This window comes from Globicephala melas, chromosome 6 (genome assembly GCF_963455315.2).
Source record: "Globicephala melas chromosome 6, mGloMel1.2, whole genome shotgun sequence".
Classification (NCBI taxonomy): Eukaryota; Metazoa; Chordata; class Mammalia; order Artiodactyla; family Delphinidae; genus Globicephala; species Globicephala melas.
The window spans coordinates 20,672,724-20,693,494 of NC_083319.1; the positions used below are offsets into that span (position 1 = coordinate 20,672,724).

The 20,771-nt window shown below is 54.9% G+C and overlaps 1 protein-coding gene across 10 annotated transcripts in view; it reads right to left on the minus strand.

The window, feature by feature from the left end:
- RGS3 (regulator of G protein signaling 3) overlaps positions 1-20,771 on the minus strand; it is a 143,342-nt gene that overhangs the window by 19,235 nt on the left and 103,336 nt on the right. Inside the window, exon 1 of one of the 10 annotated variants that reach the window (XM_030858941.3) lies at positions 17,259-17,370. The exons of 7 other annotated variants lie outside the window; for them this stretch is intronic. In XM_030858941.3, coding sequence (XP_030714801.2) covers positions 17,259-17,303 — 45 coding nt within the window. In that variant the 5' untranslated portion in view covers positions 17,304-17,370. Of the gene's footprint in view, positions 1-15,987; positions 16,097-16,192; positions 16,333-17,258; positions 17,371-20,771 lie in introns of those variants that run through there. 2 more of the 10 variants (XM_060300583.1, XM_030858942.2) reach the window with 2 other exon arrangements.

Here is a 20,771-nt window from a genome sequence, read left to right on the forward strand (position 1 = left end):
CAGCTGCAGGGTGCTGCACACACGCGTCAGAGGTCACAGTGTCGTCTGGGAGCAGCAGAGCGGATGTGAAAGCCCGGTGTGGGTAAGAGCATCGTCTGGGAGGATGACAGTGAAAGTTTCTGCCCATCCACCACCCTGGGCGGTGGGGTGCAGAGAGAGTTGCTGAGCCAGGAGGGGAAGCCTCAGAGGACTCTAGGACCATCTGGCCAGGGTCTGGTTCCCAGGCACAGCCAAAGACAGGTGCCCACTCACCAGGAGGACTTCCTTCCCTGGAAATCCTGCCTGCAGCTCCAGGATGAAGACAGCTCAACCCAGGAACCCCTTGGACCTCATTGCCTCAGACCCTGGAACTTCAGCGAGCCCAAATGTCCACTGCACAGATGGGGAGGCTGAGGCCCAGAAAGGAGCAGGGGCCAACCTAGAATCACACAACGGGGCCAGGATAAGCCAGTCCCTAAACCCTCTGGGCCTCAGGCTCTCCACCTATGAAATGGGATAAACAATGTACCCAAGTGACACACCAGGAGAGTAGACTATAGAAAGTCCAAAGCTCTGAAATGAGATGATGGTGGTGGTAGCCATGGTGATTAAAACAACGGCCACGAACCTCAAACAGTGACACATCTTTCCCATGGACCCCTGGAAGCAGACGGTCAGACTCCCAGAGTCGAAGCTGGCAATTGTGATGCCAGGAGCCCCAATCCAGGAATCTCATCTGGGAACCTTAGTTTGTTCCCAGGGGGTCAGAGAGACCCTCCACTGCACTGACAGGAAGACAGAGGGCCCAGCCTGGACAGTGACCTAGGGACTTGCCCCAAGGCGCCCATAAACCCAAGGCTAAAAACAAACAAACAAACAAAAAACCCAGGGCTAAGCTGGGGTTAAAGCCTGGCCTCTGGCTCCTTCTTCCCAAGCCCACTTCGGATCTCAGTCCCCAGAGCAGCCCAGTCCCCTGGTCGTCTCCCACCCACCAGGGAGCCTTCTCCCTCAAGAACAAACTCCGGCAGCCAGCTCCCTGGTGCCCTACGTTCTCTCACCCCCGCCACACCCACCGCCAGACCCCTCTGTCTGGAAGGATGGACTAGGGAAGCAGCAATCGGTGCCCTTGGGGCCTGGCACTGGGCCCTGAGAGGGGAGCAGGCTGCACTTCCCCTTTCCTGGGGGGTGGGGGTGGGGGGCTCAGGTCTGTACCAGCAGTGACTGCGCTGAGCCTGCCCCCGCACCTCGCCCCTAGGGAAAGTGCAGACCCAAAACCAGAAATGCAAGTCAGCCTGCCTCTGCCAATCCTGACCTAAAGCGAGGCCAAGCCAAACAAAGCCAGGAGGGGAAGTGCCTCTGTCCCCAGAGAGGCCCCGCCCCAGGGCCGCTGAGAAACCACCCAGGACCGAGGGCTCTCAGAGCGCCCGGCCGTTCCTGCTCAGACTGCCCGAGGTGGACTTGGGTTTTGATTCCAGCGGTGTCATTTCCCAGCCGTGCAAGAAAATGGCCAAGCCTCCCGACTTCTCCGAGCCCAGCCCTGTTTCCTTACCTGGAACAGAGCCACGATATCACACCAGACTCACAGGACTAAGTTAGTGTTCTTCACAGGGCCCAGCCCCAGAGAAGCATCTGATAAAGTGGGAGCTATTATTAGTCTAGGCTTATCTTAGAGATAGGGAAACTGAGGTCCCAGGGGCTAAGGAAATTACCTAAGAAATCCGAGGCTGGTTCAGTATTAGAACTCCTGCCTCACGGCCAACGGTCTCTCCCCACTTCCTTGGACCCTTACACACAACGGTTTGGGGCCCCAGGGGTCTAGAGGGAGGGGAGCAGGCTGTGAGCACTGCTGGAGGCCCCTCGCCCAGGCCCATCTGCCACAGGGCAGACACTGGCAAACAAGGACCAGAGCTCATCGGTTCCATCCTGTGCTCCTGGACGGGGCTTGTGTGCGCACCTGAGCCGCTGTGGTCAGGCCTGTGTTCCTGGGAGAGCTAGGGTGGCATCGGGTACCTGGGGGGGAAGGGGCCTCTGAAACCTTGGGGGAGAGGGTGGCAAGGGGGAGAATTAGGACAGGAAAAGAAATAAAGATGAGAGCCATAGTACAGAGTGGATGCCGGGCGTGGGATCGTCCTGTGAGCGAGGGAATGACACGGGCAGAGCCGTACTACGTGAAGCTGCCCTGGGTGGTGTGAGCAGGTGTGGCGTGAGGACGGGGACATGGCATGCATACACGCAGTCATTCATTCTCCAAGTACTGAGTTAGGCCCTGGGGTGGGGATGGGGACAGCAGAGGACAAGTCAGACACAGTCCCTGCCCTCAGCTGAGCAGAAAAACAGAGGTTAGACAATTGGTCTTAATGAGTGTGGTGAGCGCTCTCATGGAGAAAGTGCAGGCAGCTGGGGACACCCAGTTAGGCAGCTGTTACAGCAGCTTGGAGTGACAAGAATCCAGCCAAGGTGCCCCAGAGACCAGCCTGCTGGCCCAGGGCCCTGGGTCCGAGCGCTCCATGCAGCTGCCCCTCTTCTGCGGGGAGCGTGTATCTCTCCCATCCATCACTTCTTTGGCTTGGCTGGACCAGGGCTAATTCTGTGCATGTCTCGCCTGCTAGAAGCACTCAGGAAATGAACCAGGCCCTCTAAATGGAGCCTCTGTTTACGACATAATCAAATCCTCTCCCCAGCGCAATCCAGGGCTCGGAACGGGCTGGGGAAGGGTGACAGGTGTGACATCCAGAGGCCTGCTCACACCAGCTATGTCCCCTGGGCCCTAGACCCCCACCTGCTATTGGGGTTGAAGGTGGTGGCAGGCTGCTGGAAATAACTTGCCCAATGTCACACAACTACTAAGCGTGGAGCCAGGTCGGCTGACCCCAGAGTCAACCTGCAGCTCGCACTCTGAGATGACTCATCACATCTACCACAGATGCCGCGCTCCTCAACTGCCCTCAGAAACCACTTCCTGCACTGGGCTGGGCTGGGCCGGGCTGGTGGAGGTCAGGGGGTGGGGGGTGAACTGGCGTTTCCCTCCATCTCAGGGTGGCCCTTACAAAGGATTTTCGGAAAGAGCCCTGGACATAATGCCAGAAGACCTGGGCTGGAATCCTGACCCCCTCATTTGCTAGCTGTGTGATCCCAGACTATCACTTCTGGGGACCAAGCCTGAGAAAGGACAGGAAAGTGCTCTGTGAAATGGAAAGTCGTCGGAGAAAGGGAGAGAGGCTACTAGAATTCCCACATGGCCATTTGACCTCCAGGCTTGCCTTTTGAGACGGGGTTGCTCCTTCAAGTTTGGCACGCCTCTGGGTCTCTGGCTCGATGCCGGCTTCCAGGAACCCCTGCCCAGCCTCAGTCAGCTCCTCAGGCCTGGCTTCTTGACACCCAGAGGCTGAAGCCACCGCCCTGCCACAGGGGCCTCCAGGCCGTCCTCCTTCCCTGCCCCCACTGCAACAAGTTTGGCAAAGTCCAGGAGAACGGAGGCAGCACCTTACAGTGGGGAGAGCTCTGGATACTGTTGCCCACTTCACACTTACTGGCTAGGTGACCTCGGGGGTAACCTTCTGGGCCCCAGTTTCCTTAGCCGTAACACAGGATGCTGTGCGAGGAGTGATGTACACCCAGAGCTCGGCACCGTGCTGGTACACAAGCACTCCACAGGCGGCAGCCGCAACCAGCGCAGCACGGCCCGCTTTGACATTTCCTTCCCTGGGTTTCCTCCGACTAGCCGATGACCCCCCCTTCTCCGCTACATCGCGGGCCTCTCGGGATGTGTCCTGTTCACTGGAAACTGCTCCAGCCCCCTCTCACCTCAGGCCCGCACGCTCCCTCGAGCACTCATCCAACTCCCCAGGCAACAAGTACCATCTGTACCATCTGGTCATGGACAACACCCAGTCCCCGCTGCCAGCCCAGACCTGTCCTTTCTCAGAATGTTCTAGGCTCTGTGGATACAAGAATAAGAAAGACGTAATCCCTGTCCTGATGGAGCTTACAGGCTGGAGAGGAAGGCCTGGCATGAACCAAGTCATCACCCACAGAAACAGTTTGAAAAACACTGATCCATAGTGAAGGAAAACTGTAAGGTCCCGTGAGAGAATAAAGGGGCGTGTGGGAAGGGCCACCCTGTGGAAGGACACTGAGGCTAAAATCTGCTCAGTGGGAGGGGACGAGCTCATGAGGGAGCAAACAGCACAGGCAAAGGTCCCGAGCCAGGACGGCGAGCACCCTGGGGGACAGAGAGGACACCCGTGTGGCTGGAGCCCAGGCACGGACATGGATACCTCCTTCCAGATATCCCACCAGTGCTCCCAAGTCAATGACCCCAAACTGAACTCCTGACCTTCCCCCAAGTCCATTCCTCCTCTCGGAGTCTCTGTATCAATGATGCCACCACCTGCCCGAACCAGAGACCTGGGTATCGTTCTCTCCTCACTGCCACCCCACGGCCAATCACCAAATCCTCCTTGATGGTCTCTCGTAAAATCTAAAAAATCTTTCCACTGGGGGAGGTTATGTGTGCGCAGGGACAGGAAGTATTGGGAACTCTCTGTACTTTCCTCTCAGTTCCTAAAACTACTCTGAAAAATAAAGTTGATTAAAAAGAAAGAAAAGAATCCCCTCTCACCGTCTCCACTTACCACCACCTGCCTCAAGACCATGACATCTAGCACTGGGATCGATGCTGACCTCCCCGCTGTGGTCCACGCCCCTCTGCTGCTTCTCTGTGCCCTGTCAGAGGAGTCTTCTAGATGCAAATCTGACCCTGTCACTCCTCGGCTTAAAACCTTGACGTGGCTCCCCACTGCCCTCCCAATAAAGCCCAAATTCTGTAGCCCTGGAAGACGCTGGGCTTTGTCTCTCCCTCTAGCCTCACCTCTCCCCCCTCCCCATTTTACGTGTTGATGATGCATGAATGAATGAATGGATGGACGAATGAATGGGCAATCCAATAAACTTCACAGACCGTCTAGATTCTTACTACTCAAAGTGAGATGCGTGAAGCGCAGCAGCAGCAGCAGTCCTATGAAATACAGAATCTCAGGCCTCAGTCCACACTTACTGGATCAGAACCCGCATTTAACCAAGATCCCAGGTGACTCATTTGCATATTCAAGTTTGCAAAGTACTGATCCAGACTATCGGTTCTCAACAGAGAGATATACTTTAGAATCACCTGTGGAACATTTAAAAATATCTATATCTGTGCCCAGTGCCAGACCTACTGGATAAGAGTCCCCAAAAGTAGGGCCCAGGCATCTTGACCTTTTTTTGACTCCCCAGAAAATTCCGGGAGCTGCCTCCATTAACAGACAAGGTGGCTAAAGCCCAGGGAAGGGAGGCAATGTGCCCAAGGTCACACAACAGAATCAGGACTAGAATCCAGACCAGAACCTAGTTTGGTACCAGTTCCAGTACACGGCACTTCCTCTGTAATGGAGCCCATGTGCAAGAGGCAGGACCTCGGCAGCCCTGGTCCAGGCTGGGCAGCTGACAAGCCTGCTAGAGTCAGCTACCCGTTCACGCTCCCTATGAAGAGAGGCCCAACTGCAGGAGGAGGGAGTGGAAGGAGGAGGAATTTGACTGCAGACTGAAAATTCTCTGTCCCTAGAGAATCACACAACAACTCACTGATCTGTCGGGGGCTCAGGAAGGCAGGCAACACCCCAGAGCAGGGAGCATACCCACTGTACTGAAAGCAGTACTGAGGCACAGAGGAGAAGCAGCTCACCAACATGCAGGCAAGAGGAAGCCCTGAGGAGTGAGAAGAGAGGGAGCCCTCTTAGAAACCTTCCCTGCTCTTGGCAATGTCACCTGGCTAAGTCAGAAGAACATGCCCTCAGGCCTGGCCTTTGTAGCGTGCTGAGATGCCCACCACCCTCCTGGATGATCAGCTTCTCACCAGGCAGGGGAAGCAGCTCCCAAGGTCTGGGTTTCCAGTACTGTGCCCCCCCGTCACCACCTCACCAAACCCCTTCTCTTCTCGGGTCTTCCGTGTGCGTGGGGGGCCTGGACTCGCAGTCTCTGCCCCCAACCCCGCCGCCCCAAAGACCCCTTCTACACCTCCGGCCTTATGCTCATCTGAAAGCCACGCGAGTGGAGAACAGAAGTTTCCCCAGTCTCTTCCTGTCCCTGTGGTGACTGATGCCTCCGTCAGAAAGCGAGCGCGGCCCCATGGGCCTCTCCTACCCCACCCTGGGGCTCTCTGCTCAAGATCCAGTTCTCCTGTGAGTTCCACCACCACTCCCTTCCCACCTGACATCCTCTTTCTCTCCCTGATCCAGATGTGTGCACGTGCACTGTCTCATTTCCTTATTATCTCAACCTTCTGAAGTCCACTTCCTGCCCACCTCCTGCAGCCCAGTTAAATGCTCCCTGGGATACCCTGGCTAGGGGGCTCTCTGCTCTCCTGCCAATGCCTGGCCTGCACTGCTGTCATGGCCCCAGTCAGGTTCTGCTCTGGCTCATTAGGATTGTGTCCCTGGTTTACTCACCCCCACCCCAACCCCCAGAGATACTCAGCAAATACCTACAGAGCCCCAGTCCTGTGCCAGGGCCTGTGTGGGGCACCAGAGACAAACGGTGGCAAGACACATGTCTTTCCCCGAAGGCACTGGGTCTCCGGGTGAGAGAACCAGGTAAGGGGCCCATGTCAATCTCCCACCGACCCACCACCACCCCAAGGGGCTATGGAAGCACAGAGACAGCAGGAAAGACTGGGATGGCTCTTGCAGGAGGTTGGGAAAGGGATGGGAGAGGGTATCCAGGCCAAAGCCAGAGACAGCATGGAATATTTGAGGAAGTGCAGGTGGTTCCATGGAGCAGAAGCATGGCTATGTTAAGGAATTCGAACTTTACCCTGAAAGCGAAGTTTACTTAGTGCTGTAAAGATAAGGAAGGTGGAGCTAGAGATGGTGGAAACAGAAAACAGTGAAAAAGATGGGTGGAGAGGGGAAGAGAGAAAGCATTAATTGAGCATCTACTAGACAGTAGGCACTGCAACAGTTGCTTTACCTACACTTTCTCATGTCTAGCAACATTATGAGGTCGGTAGCAAAACTGGCCCCATTTTACAAATAAGGAATCTGGGACTCAGAAAAGTTAAGTAAGTTACACAACTTCAAAAACTGAGTAAGCAGAGGACTCAGAATGTAAACATGGTCTGCTGGCCCTAAAGCCCTGCTCCTTCTCCTGCCCCATGATCTTCTTTCCTGCCCCCTTCACTGCCCTTCCTCTCTCCCTCCCTCTCTGTCTTCAAAAGACCTTACCAAGCTCCCACCAGGGCCTAGGCACTGTGCTAGGCAGTGGTGAGCAATAGCGGATGCAGGGTCCCTGCTCTTACCCCAGATTAGTGGCGACTGAGGGGCAGGTGTCTGACTCGCCGGGTGAGGGCAGGACTGCTACGGAATTACATACACCTGGTGACCCTCCCAAACCACCTCCCGCCCGGGGACCCCTTCATGGGCGGGAGAGTCAGAAGCGTGTGGTTTCTCTACGATGTTCTACACTAGGCTGCTCAAACACGAAAGCTCTGCCAAGCTAGGAGGACCTCAGGGAAGGGCACACGTAGCACTGTGAGCAGGAGACCGGGACTGGGAATCAGGCAGGCCTGCGTTGAATCCCACTTCCTAACCGTGTGGCTGGGTCAGCGATGCCTCCCTCGCAGGGATGCCGTGACAGGGGGCAGGAGGCAGGACCTGGGGCACAGCAGTGCTCAGCCCATGGCCATGACCTTCCTCTCGACTCTCTGTCATGTCAGGCACCGGAGACCAAGCCCAAAATCTCAGGCTTAATTGCAAGCAACAGCTCGGATAACGGGGAGCACTTTCAGAACCAGGGGTGGAGGAGGGAAGCCTATTGCTGGTGAAGAACAGGGGTCTGGAGACATACAAATCCAGGTTCAAATCCTGGCCCTGCCACCGCCTAGCTCGGCGCCCTTGAGCAAGCTGCTTAACCTCTTCAAGGCTCAATTTTCTTATCTGTGAAATGGCGACAGAAGTAGCAAGTACCCAGACCATGATACTGTTGGGAGACCATCCAGATAGAGGGGCCTGGCACATAGTGGGTACTCAATAAACATTTGCAATTCCTGTAATCATCATCATCATCACCAGTCCCTTCCCCTGCATCCACTCCAGGAGAAGGCACTTGACATATTCGGACCACAGCCCTAGGGTGGGGACACTATTATTATCTGTACGTTTCAGGGGAGAAAACTGAGGCCCATCCCAAAGGCCCCGGAGGCTGGTGGGTAGCCAAGCTGGGTAAGTATGGCTCACTGCGTGGCTCTGGGCCAAGCGACTCCCCTCTCTAGGCCGCTCTCTCCTGGAGGAGGTCTGTCCAGCTCTGAATCTCAGCCAGCCTGGAAGGGTCTGTTCTCAGGGCCCAAGGTGAGGCCTGGATCCTTGTGGGTGCATCAAGGGCGGGAGAAGCAGAAAGCACCCCCTTTCCAGAGATCCACCCCCCCATCCCAACCTTGTCCGTCTGCTCCAGTTCCTAAACTATTCCTCCTTCAGGGCCTGCAGTGCTGGTGGCACTGGGTGGCGGCTGGGGTTGGAGTGGCGGGAAGCTTTTCCACTCAAGGACACTGGAATGTATATCTGGCCACTGGACTCAGCCGCAAACCTGCAGCCAAAGGCCACCCTCCAAGGCCCCAGGCACACTGCTACCTCTGCCACTGCTTCTCTGAAGAAGACAGGCTCTGTCTCTGCTGAGGGGGATGTCAAGGCTGGGTTTGTCTGGGTTGACAGCAGGCTCCAAACTCATCCTCCTGTCATGGGACCGTCTCTCATCTCTCTTATACGAACCTGACTATACTGCCCCACAGCTTAAATCCACCGCAACCCTCTGGTGTCCCAGCTCCTTCCCCTGTGTGTCCTGTCCCTGCCAACCGGCCTCTCCACCACACCACTTCTCCCCTCTTCCCTCCAGCCAGGCTGAACTGTTGGGAGTTCCCCAAGCACACTCCTCTCAGGCACCTCTAAATCTGTGCTCACTGTACTTCCTCCCAGAACCCTCTCCCCTCCTCTGTCCACCTGGTGAACTCCTACACATCCTTCAAAACTCAGCTCACCCTATTGCCCCTTGATTTCTGACAAAGGTGATAGGGACCGACAGTGAGAAAGGATGATCTTTTGAATAAATTGGATATCCACCCAGAGGAAATGAGTCTTGACCTCTACGTCCATCCTACGTAAGAATCTATTTCAGGTGGATTTCAGAGCTAAATATGAAACATAAAACAATAAAACATCCAGAAGACAACACAACAGAATATCTACAACCTTGTAATAGGCAAAGAAACAGGATTCAATTAGCATTCTCCACAGAGACAAAGAGTGACAAGTTGGCTGCGTTAAAATGAAGAACTTCTATTCTTCAGAAAAGAGTGAAAAGGCAAGCCACTGAGTGGGAGGAGATATTTGCAATGTGCATATCCAACAATGAACACATATCCAGAATATTTTTTAAGCTCCCTCAAATCAATAAGAGGATCCAATAGAAAACTGGAGAAAAGACTTGAAGAGGCACTTCACAAAGAGACGATCCAAACGGCCAATCAACATACGAAAAGGTGCTAAACCTCATTAGTCATCAAGGAAATGCAAATTAAACCCACAATCAGATATCACAATAGCTAATGCCAATTCTGTTGGTGAGGACGTGAAGCAACAGGTGCTCTCCTATGCTGCCTGAAAAGGGTGTATTGGTGTCACGCTTGAGAAAATCATACAGTGGCCTCAGAATGGGAGAAAATATTTGCAAATGAAGCAACTGACAAAGGATTAATCTCCAAAACATACAAGCAACTCATGCAGCTCAATATCAAACAACCCAATCCAAAAATGGGCAGAAGACCTAAATAGACATTTCTCCAAAGAAGATATACAGAATGCCAACAAACACATGAAAGGATGCTCAACATCACTAATCATTAGAGAAATGCAAATCAAAACTACAATGAGGTATCACCTCACACCAGTCAGAACGGCCATCATCAAAAACTCTACAAACAATAAATGCTGGAGAGGGTGTGGAGAAAAGGGAACCCTCTTGCACTGTGGGTGGGAATGTAAACTGATACAGCCACTATGGAGAACAGTGTGGAGGTTCCTTAAAAAACTAAAAATAGAACTACCATATGACCCAGCAATCCCACTACTGGGCATATACCCAGAGAAAACCATAATTCAAAAAGAGTCATGTACCACAATGTTCACTGCAGCACTATTTACAATAGCCAGGACATGGAAGCAACCTAAATGTCCATCGACAGATGAATGGATAAAGAAGATGTGGCACATATATTCAATGGAATATTCCTCAGTCATAAAAAGGAACGAAACTGAGTTATTTGTAGTGAGATGGATGGACCTAGAGACTGTCATACAGAGTGAAGTAAGTCAGAAAGAGAAAAACAAATACCGTATGCATACATACATATATATGGAATCTAAAAAAAAAAAAAAAGATCAGAAGAACCTAGGGGCAAGACGGGAAGAAAGATGCAGACCTACTAGAGAATGGACTTGAGAATATGGGGAGGGGGAAGGGTAAGCTGGGACAAAGTGAGACAGTGGCATGGACATATATACACTACCAAATGTAAAATAGATAGCTAGTGGGAAGCAGCCGCATAGCACAGGGAGATCAGCTCGGTGCTTTGTGACCACCTAGAGGGGTGGGATAGGCAGGGTGGGAGGGAGGGAGATGCAAGAGGGAAGAGATATGGGGACATGTGGGTATGCATAACTGATTCACTGTTATGAAACAGAAACTAACACACCACTGTAAAGCAATTATACTCCAATAAAGATGTTAAAAAAAAGAAAATTATACAGTGGAATCTACTAAAGCTAATTATATACAACTTTATGACTGAGCAATTGTAAACCTTAGGTATTTACCCAACAGAAAAGTATATTACAGTGCATCAAAAGACATGTATGAGAATATTCATAGTAGTACTATTCATGATAACCTCCAACTGGCAACAACCCAAATGTCCATCAATGATAGGATGGATAAATTGGGGCACCTATATTCACACAGTGAAATACCACACACAGTGGGGGTGAACGGAATAAAACTGAGTACAATAATACTGAAGGATTCACCATCAAAATGCTGATCCAAAGAAGTCAACATAGAAGAATACATACTCAATGATTCCACGAATACAAAATTCAAAAACAGGCAGCACTACTCAGTGAGAGAAGGCAAGAAAAGGGTTTCCCTTTGAGGTGGCAGTGACTGAGGGGTGGGGCGCGGCCAGGGGCGGGGTAGGTTCCCAGGGTACTAGAATGTTCTGTTTCTTGACCTGGAGAGTTTATTCACTTTGTGAAAATTCATTGGCTACATACTTCTACCCTTGCTGTCTTTTACATTTCAATATAAAAGTTTATTTCAAAAGCAAATAAAAGCCCTCATCCTAGGGCCTGATAGCACATTCCAGCTGATTCCTCCCTCCCAGCCCCAAAGCTGCTGTGCCCCCTCCCATTCAGCAAATGCCCGCTCAGTGTCAGACTCCATGCCGAACACCTCACTTCACCCACATCATCCCATTCAATGACAGCCACCAGTAAGGGAAGGTGCCAGGGGTAGCCCCGCTGCCCCAATGCCTCAGTGTCAGACTCCATGCCGAACACCTCACTTCACCCACATCATCCCATTCAATGACAGCCACCAGTAAGGGAAGGTGCCAGGGGTACCCCCGCTGCCCCCATGCCTCAGTGTCAGCACGCACGCAGCCCTCTGCGTACACACCTCATCTCATCACCCCAGTGAGGTTGGGCCCCTGCTTGAGGAAATGCAGGCACCGAGAGTTTCTGTGTCTTACCCAAGGGCACCCAACTGTAGAGAGGGAGAGCCTGCCCTCAAGTCCAGAGCCCATGCACCTGCATACAACATTATTCGGCCACCACTGCGATAAGTCGCAGCATGTGGATGGACACACACAGGCAATCTCTATGGTCAGGCAGGAATCATGTCTACACCCTAGTGGGGTGGGCAGACTGGGATGGAGACCTCCTCCTTCGATGGACAAGCATCTGTGCATCTGGATTCAGTCTCACCTCCTGCAGGGTCTCCCGGGCTGGGTTGGAAGCTTCCCCAGGGTTCCCTCTCCACGAGTCTCCCTGTCAAAGCTGTCTTGTTACCATCCATTACACGCCCATCCCTGGCACTAGATTAAAGATTGGACCTATACCTCCAGTACCTGGCCAGTGCACCGTACATAGTGGGTGTTAGACACATGTGGAGGGAAGAGAGGGAGACAGGCAGAGAAAGCAATTACAGAGCCGCTGTTTGAATCAACTGGGAACTTCATTAATCGAGGTGTGAGCAGTGAAGGTTTTGGAGCTCTGCGCGGACACAGTTACAACCCTTGACTAGAGGAGTGGGACAGGCACGCCACCTTCCATTCCAGTGTTCTCCCCGTGGCTGCCTCCAGCCTTTTTTCAAGGTTGTGGCCAGCCATTTGGCTCCCAGAGGCTCTGCCCAGCTCTTCCTCTGCCTTTCCCCATGCCTCCCACCCTCTGCCACCCTGCCCCGAGTGTGTGAGTTCTGCTATCAGCCCGAGGTTAACCCCACCAAGAGATAACCAAGGACGCCACAGAGAGCCCTGGCTACGTAGGGGAGGGCGCGCCCAGTTCCAAATAACTTCCTGCACTCCCCACGTTTCTAAGTTGGGAGCCGCTGACAGTTTTCCGGCAGCAGCCTGAGCCCCAGTGCCAGGTGCGGGCAGGCCAGCCCGTGGCAGAGGGAGAGGGGAGAAGCCCAAGGCCATCTGGAGCAGAGGGCACACCTGGCAACTCTCCACACGTCTGGAGTGATGACCTCGGCCCACTGCCAGAGGAAGAGGGTCTCCTGGGACCCCTTCTCCTCTCTTCCGTGCCTGGAAGCTCCAATTTCTCAAGCGGCTTGTGGCCCCAGCACTCCTTTCCCAATCCTGCCCCCACCAGCTGGTTGTTCAGGCAAAGGTGGCGACTCCCGGGGGCCGAGCCTGGCTGGCCTGCCGTGAGTGGCTCTAGCCTCTCCAGGCTGAGCCGTAAGCAGCCTCTTTATCCCTCGGAGGAATGATGGTTTTCCCTGAGCAATGACATCTTGGAAACGGCCTGGCTCCACAAACAACAACAAACCTCCCAGCCTCGGCCCAGGCTCCAGCTTGCAAGAGAAGGCTTCTGACCAGAAGGGCCTGAGGAACAGGTAGGGGGCCACTTCCCTGGGAAGCCGGACCCTGGCCTTGACCAATGACTCTCGGAACCCAGGGAGAGGAGAGCGTCTGCAGAGAATGGACGATTCTCTGGATGCCTGGAAGGGGCCAGGCAATACCTGGTCCAGTCCCTGGTTGCTCCAAAGGGGAAACTGAGCCAGAGAAAAAAAGCAGATTTGCCTGAGATCATCCAGTGAGCAGGGACCAGCCTGTGCCTCAGTCTCCAGCCTGTTGGCCAGGCCAGGGCTTTCTTTACCTGCACACGCTGCTTTTTCAGAGGAGAGCCGGGCTCTAGCTAGTAAATGCGACAGTCCTGGAAAGGAATGTGTCACTAAGGGAGTCCCCAAAAAGGGAGCATCAAGGTGAAAGCCAAGTACTCTGAGTCATCCAGCTAGTGTGACGGAGAGAAACCTGGCGGGGGGGACCCGGAGACCTGGGTTCTTGTCCCTGCCGTGCTGCTGAGTCGCATATAACCTCAGGCAAATCCTTCCTTTCCTGCCTCAGTCCCGTATCTGTCCAGAAGGCAAACAGACTCAGCTATTCTAGGGCCTTGGGAGACTGAACAGGAAGAGGCTCTCAGCGCCCCTAGGAACCCAGCGGGGCGTGGGCATTCCCTCCTCAGCTGCGCCTCTTCTGGGGGAGCCAGGCAGACCACTGGCTGAGAACCGCACGCTCCCCCAACCCTCCAATCCACCACCCTGGTTGGCACCATCCCAACAGGGCCCAATCTGAGCTCCAAGCTGCTGCAGTCTGTGCAAAGGACCAGGAGCACTGCATTCAAACTAGCTGGGGCTGCCCCTCCCACCCTCTGTGGCCCAGGCCATGGGATGGACACCACACCACCCAGCCCAGCACGATCCCAGCCCAGCTTTCCCTGTGGCCTCCGCCAGGCTGAAGCCAAGGTTCTCCCTGCCTTGTCTCCTATCAAAAATCCCATCCCCCAACCCGTGGCTCTGTAGAAGCAACCCTGCCATGCAGAAACTAGGACCCTTCCAGAGGGACTCCTCGCCAGGCCTCAAGCTGGTAGTGCCCACTGTCTGCCAGGCAGAGCTAGGAGATGGGTAGAAAGAGCTGACTTGGACGTCAGAGCTTGTCCTCAAGGAAACCCATCTGAGCCCTTTCCTATCATGCCCCAGGTCCCAGGCTGGGCCCTTGGGACCAAGGGATGAGTAAGGCTCAAATCCTACATGAATAAGACATGAAGCAACCACAGTGGGTACCACCACCAAGGGACAGACAGATTCCAACTGCAGTATTTGCTCTAGTCATGGAAGTCTGGGTAGGATTAAGACCTGGAGAGAAGAGAAGAGATGGGCTTTCCAGGCAGCGGGAACAGCACGTGCAAAGGCAAGAAGGCTAGGGGCTGGGGTGGTTTCACTGATACCAGATACTTATAATCAGAAGCCCCATCGACGATCTCTGGTTCAAAGAGACTCCCCAACAGGGGGTCACTCACCTCAGCTGCCCCCATCTTCACCATCCCCCTGCTGCAGCAGATGCCAGCCCGGGCCTGGAGCAGGCCCTGCTGTGGAACTTCGCTCCCTGAAGGGCCCACCCTGGGCTAAGCCTTGCCACGTGCTAGGGCTGGCGAAGAGGGGAGGTGCCCCTTGGCTGGGCGTGGAGGACTCAAGCGGCCCTGGTGGAAACTTTGACTATGGCCGCAGTGCCCTGGCTGGGATGCCGCGGGCCCTGGCGGGTCAGACAGTGCAGCTCCTTCCTTCCAGGAGATATACCCACTCCAGCCACCTCGAGAGGGGAGCCAGATAGCCCCCAGCCGTGAGGCCTGAGGGTAGCAAGATGCTGCAAGTTTTTGGTGAGAGGCCCAGTGGCCCTGTGCTTAGCTAGGCATCTCAAGCCAGGAACGCCACATTCAGAGCTGAGCACAGGGTAACGGCACCCACACACAGCCTGTCCTCACTGTTCCAGGAGACAGACGTCCTCCATCCTGGTCCTGGCCAGAGACCTGCTGTGTGAACTTGGGCACAGCCCCTCCCCTCTCTGGACCTGGGCTTTCCTCAGCCCTGAGGTCCCAGGGCACGAGGGTTCTTCTTGGACACCCCAGGACAAGCATAGAGATGTGAGGCCTCCAAGTTGATAAAAGAATTGGCCTCTGTCTGCTTACAGCGGCTTGCTCTGTGGGGTGAGCAGGTCCCTAACAATTATCCCCTTCCTTACTTACGGGTCTCAGCAGGAGCCAAAGGGGCAGGTGCAAGACCTTTCCCAAGAGGCTCAGGAGGCAGAGCATCTCTGCTTGTACTTCCAGTGAACATAACAGCCGAAGCCGCAAGGATCAGATGCGACCCCACCCCCAGTCCAGCCCCTGAGACCACCTCCTTCCCCTCACGGAACTAGGCAAGAACAGCCATCCTGGTGCCTCGTGTGTGGTCAGCATCCCTGACAAGATCGCCAGCAGCGCTGGCTGAGCGTTCCCTCCCTATGCAGTGGCCGGACTTCTGCTCACCAAACATTCATTTCCCTCAGAAAGAAAAGCCAGCTGACCAGCCTTGAAGTGGGAGCAGCACACAGCAGAAGCATGCCCCTAGCCCTGCAGGCTCCCTCCCACCCACCCCGAGACAGACAGACAGACAGACAGACAAGCGTGCGCGCGCACACACACACACACACACACACACACACACACACACACACACAGCTATCTCGGAGCAGAACACACATGGTTTGGTTGCAACATGCCTACCAATGGCTGCCCTGGGGAAGAAACAATAGAAACAGGGGCACGGGGTGCCCTGGACAAGAGCCCCCCGCCCGCCATACACACACCCTGGCACCGAGGCACCTACCCAGCACACTCCGGCAGGGACCCGGGGATCCCTGGATGCCGCTGCTGCCAGCCCGCCCGCCCGCGCGGGTCTCCGCCCAGCTCCGCCCGCCCGCCGGCGGGCGGGCGGACGGGCGGGCAGCTGTGGCAGCTCCTGGTGGCGCGTCAAGCGGCTGCCTTCCGCAGACAGAGCTCCTTTGTGTCAGCAGGGCTATTCATGGACTTACCCAAGGTCCCCAGGGGCGCGATACCTGCCGGGAAAAGCCGAACCAAATGACCAGGTTCCCCTCCCACATCTAGGTGGCTTTTTCAAACCCTTGCATCACTCGTCCCGCCTCCTCTTCCTCTTCCTCCAGCGCGCTTCCAAAACACACACCCTGTCCAGCCCGCTGCTGCCACTCTGGAGAGAGGTTGGACTTCTTTCTTCCATCAAATAGAAAACTCTGTAATTTCCCAAGACACTTTCATCTGAAAAGGAGCCCGGGATGTCTCGAGGAAGAGTCCTCGGCCACCCCGTCCTTCAGCCTGCGAGGGGCCCGGATGGCTCCTGGGTTACAGGCTCACACGCACCAGCCCTGGCTCCCCTGCCATCAGTCCCCAGGCCCGGGGCTGGCCCCCCCGGAGTGCCGCTCTGGAGGGAGAGGCATCTATGGCTCACAGCAGCATTCCCTGGCACTGGGATTCCCAGCCGGCTGTTCCCCACACACATCCCAAGGGCTCCCCCAGCTGGGGCAGCGCGACCCCACTGGCCGCAGCTCCGGCTCTCCGGCAGGACCAGGACGGAGCCAATCATGGAAACCTCCCGGCGCCCTCCCACCCCCACATTGCTCTCGTCCCAGTGGGTGGCTGCAATTTAACCCAGGGTCCTGCAACCGACCGGCGCTGACTCCAAGAATGCCACCGCCCCCGGGGGCCGGGGGAGCGGCTGCTTCAGTCATCTCCCAGCAGCACCATCAGCGCAGCCCAACACACATGTTTTTGTTTAGCACTTCTGTGTGCCAAATCCGGGCAAGCAGAGATGGACAGAGAGCTTGGGGCTTCCTCCCCCCGGGACGGTGGCTGCGAGAAGCATGTTACAACAGCCCAAGAGTCAGGATCACAAGTGAAGGAGAGGTCCCTAACAGAGGGACCGCGGGGGGCAGAGGAAGAGCACTGGACTGGGAGGCAAGGGTCCCCAGCTCAGGTCCCAGCTCCAGCCCTGGTTGACTGGGTGCGCTGAGCAAGTCCCTGCCCATCTCTGAGCCTGGATTTCCTCATCTGTAAAATGGGGCTGACAACCCTTGACCTACCCACCTGAGGGGTTAACAGAGGATTCAGCGATCCCGGGCCAGGCACCATTTTGAGAGTTCGGCCTTCGTTAATTCATTTAATCCTCATCGGCACCTTGTGAGGCAGGTACTGGTATTACGCTATCTGCAGATGAAGAATCCAGCGTAGGGAATGGTAGTGGAAGCTGCCCACAGCTTGCTGTTTGAAGACCAGTAGGATCTGAAGACCGGTAGGTCCAGCTCCAGGGCGCCCACTCGAAACCACCGTGCAGCCCCACAGGAAGCTGTCCTGCCAGCGCAAAGCTGTTTGATGCTGAGGCTACGGCTGCTGCAGTTGGTTGTCTGATTTCAACAAACACACCCTGGGCTGCGCCTGGGGCTCAGGTCAGGGGTGTCTGTCCCATAGCCAGTTCCAACCTGAACATGCTTACCACCCAAGTGGCAGGCAAACTGGATGTCAGCCCAGAAAAAAATGGGGCAGGAGGAGCCCCTATCCTCCTTTCCCACCTCACCCTGCCTCAGCCACCCTAGGCTGAAGTGCTGTCCCTCTGCCTCTTAGTCTCCCTGTACTAGTCTCAAAGTCTCTGAATGTCTATCTCTGCCTGCCTCCTTGACCCTGTCTCTGACTCTCTATTCCTGTCTCTCTCACACATACCAGCATGTTCACGCATGCTGACATAAGAAAACATCCTTTATTAGGGTCAACTTGGAACAGCCCTCATCTGAGCTGGGCACTTCCCACTCCAATCAACACTTTGCCTTGTCCCTGGGGGCAGAGCCAAGGCAGTCCTTGCAGGGCCCAAGAACCCTCCAGATTGGAAGGCTCTCATCCTGCAGGTTCCTGGGAAACAGGGCCCATTCTTGTCCTGGGAAACTAAGGAGGTGAGTCTCAGGAGACGGCCAGTTCCAATGGGAGGCTGATGGTTCCCAGGGCGGAATTTCTGGTGCTTAGGATAAGATTCCTTAGGGTGGAGAGCCTGAATATAAGGTTCCTTGAGATGAGAGAAGTCTATGAGTTCAGCTGAGTCTTCACCTCTCAATCAACAAACAGTTTCGGAGCACCAACTACGTGCCAGGTTCTGTGCTGGGCCCTGGGGATGCGGTGGAGAACAGGCAGAAAGGGGCCCTGCACTCGCCAAGCCGACAGCTTAGTGATGGAGACAGACATCAGGCTCACAGTCAGACTAGCCAGCCCATCATCAGACACTGTGCCAGAGCAGCCCTGCCAACCCAGGGCACTGAGTCCAGAACAGATCCAGAATGCATTCATCAGTACTCTGGACCACAAGGACAGTGAGGAAAGGGCACAGCACTTCAGTGTCCTGAGGCCCAGAAGCAGGCCAGGCCAGGCTAGGAGAGCATCTAGTGCCTGGGGAGCCCAGGCGGCCACTGCCCACTGCCTCTCCATAGCTCCAGACACAAATCAACAAAGCATGTGGACCCTCCCAGTGTACAGCCTGGGGCAGGACGGGAGAGTCACTGTCAGTCAGGCTATCTAAGCCAAAAGGGTCCTTGGAGATCTTTCACTCTATAAATATTCCCTATTTACAGCCAGAGAAACTGAGGCCCAGAGAGGGTTAGTGACTCTCCCAAGGAAACAGAGCAACTGAGAGGCAGGGCTGGGACCAGAGCTTGCTAACTGCCAGTCCAGTGCTCCTTCTGTTGCACCCCAATGCTTCTCAGACCTATGTAAATGATGGTGCTATTCAGTACAGGAGGACTTGGGATCTAGGGAACAGCGAGATCCAGGTGGCCCACAGGCCACAGGATCAGCACCTGGGCCCTCAGAGCCTGGGCCCCATTTATTGATCTCCATATTTTATTTAACAAACACTTATTTGACGGTACGTGTCAGCACTGTTCAGAGCACTTCCCAATTACTGACTCATGAAATCTTCATAACCCTATCAGATATGATGTCTACTGTCCCCATTTTACAGATAGTTAAACAGAGGCGGAGAGATAATGAAACCTGCTCAAGGTCACCAGTAAGTGCACAGCTACAGATCAAACCCAATCCACTGTCCGCTGTGCCCTGCCCCACTGCACAGGGCGGCCATGGAACAGAGCCCTCCAGCTACATACTGAGAAGCCAGTTGGCTATACAGCCCAGCCATGCAGGCAAACGTCTCACTGTTCAGGCAAGCTGGCAGCAGCTTCCAGAGCTAGGACCAGGGAGGGTTAGCAGGGAGCCAGTGTATGTGCACCTCTCATTTTAAGAGAAGCAGCACCCCCAGGCAGAACCCAAGGCTCCAGGGAGATGCAGCAGCAGCAAGATACAGCCCAGACACCCCAGAAAGGCCGTTCCCTGCAGCTGCACCGCAGCAAGGCTCCATCTGTCTTCCCTCACTGCCTCCACTGTGTTAAGCCTGGTCCGCTCGGAATTGTGTTCGCAAGACCCCATCATGAACCCTGCACAGACGGAAACCCACCCACCTTCCTTCCCCGCGCAGACTCCACCTGGGGGAGGCTGAACCTTGGCAATACCCTCCTCAAAAAAAGGAGGGTACCTGCCAAAAGCTATTTAATGAGCTTCCCTGTCCCGGCTTCTGATCCAAAGTCCACTGGGATTTTATTCCAGGGTGGGGAGGAGAGTTATGCCACTATGGCAGAAACTGGGCACAAAGCCAGGGAGATGTGGTTCCAGGAATTCCAGAGCTTATGACAGACTAAGACCACCCCCAGCCCCCACCAGCAGCTGCTCAGGCTTTCACTGCCTTGGACAATGAAAGGGCCAGGCCTGTGCTTGGGTGATGGGGGTAATGAAAGCCAGGGCCGGGACACACTGGCCCCGACCTGCCCCTGCCCCACCCTGTTGCAGAAGAGGGCAAAGGCCCTGGGCGGCCCAGGGGAACTGTGGAAGTATCTGCATATGCCCCTCCAGCCCAAGCTTTGAATCTGCTAACCCACTTAGGAAGTTCTGGGCCTAAGACTCATTGGGTCTTACAGCCTTGGTTTTGGGGTCTATAGTCTCCATGCAGAAATGCCATCCCCACAGAAGAGTGGGCCAAGAAACATTTATTGGTTATTTCAATAACTACTGAATCCCTATTATGTGCTGGAGCCTGTACTCGGAACTATGGACACAGGCAGGGAAGCAGCCTGCTCCTGGGATCTGACTTGGAGGGTGGGCACAGCTGACCCTGGTGCTGATGCTTAATCAGGAACTGTCCTGCCATGTTCTGGCCTCTATGACCCTAACAGCAGGGCAAGGGACACAGTCTCCCACCGCTTGCTAAGGGCATGCTCCTGGCTCTTCCTGGGGGCACGTGCTGCAAGTGGAGTGCAGGTGAGTAGCACAGAGCAGGCATCCATCCTCAGGTTCAAACCCAGGGAGAGTTTTGGCCTGTAGTCTGCAGAATCCAGGGCAGGTCCCTTCCCCCTTACTGGTCTCAGTCTTCCATCCCTAAAATGAGGCCAGAGATGGGTGTCCAGTAGCGCCCCAGTTTCACTCCTCCCCTTCAAGAGTCAGTCCCAGGCCCCACAAGGTCCTCTCACTAAAGGATTAGGTTCTGTCAGTGGTATTTAGAAAGAGCAC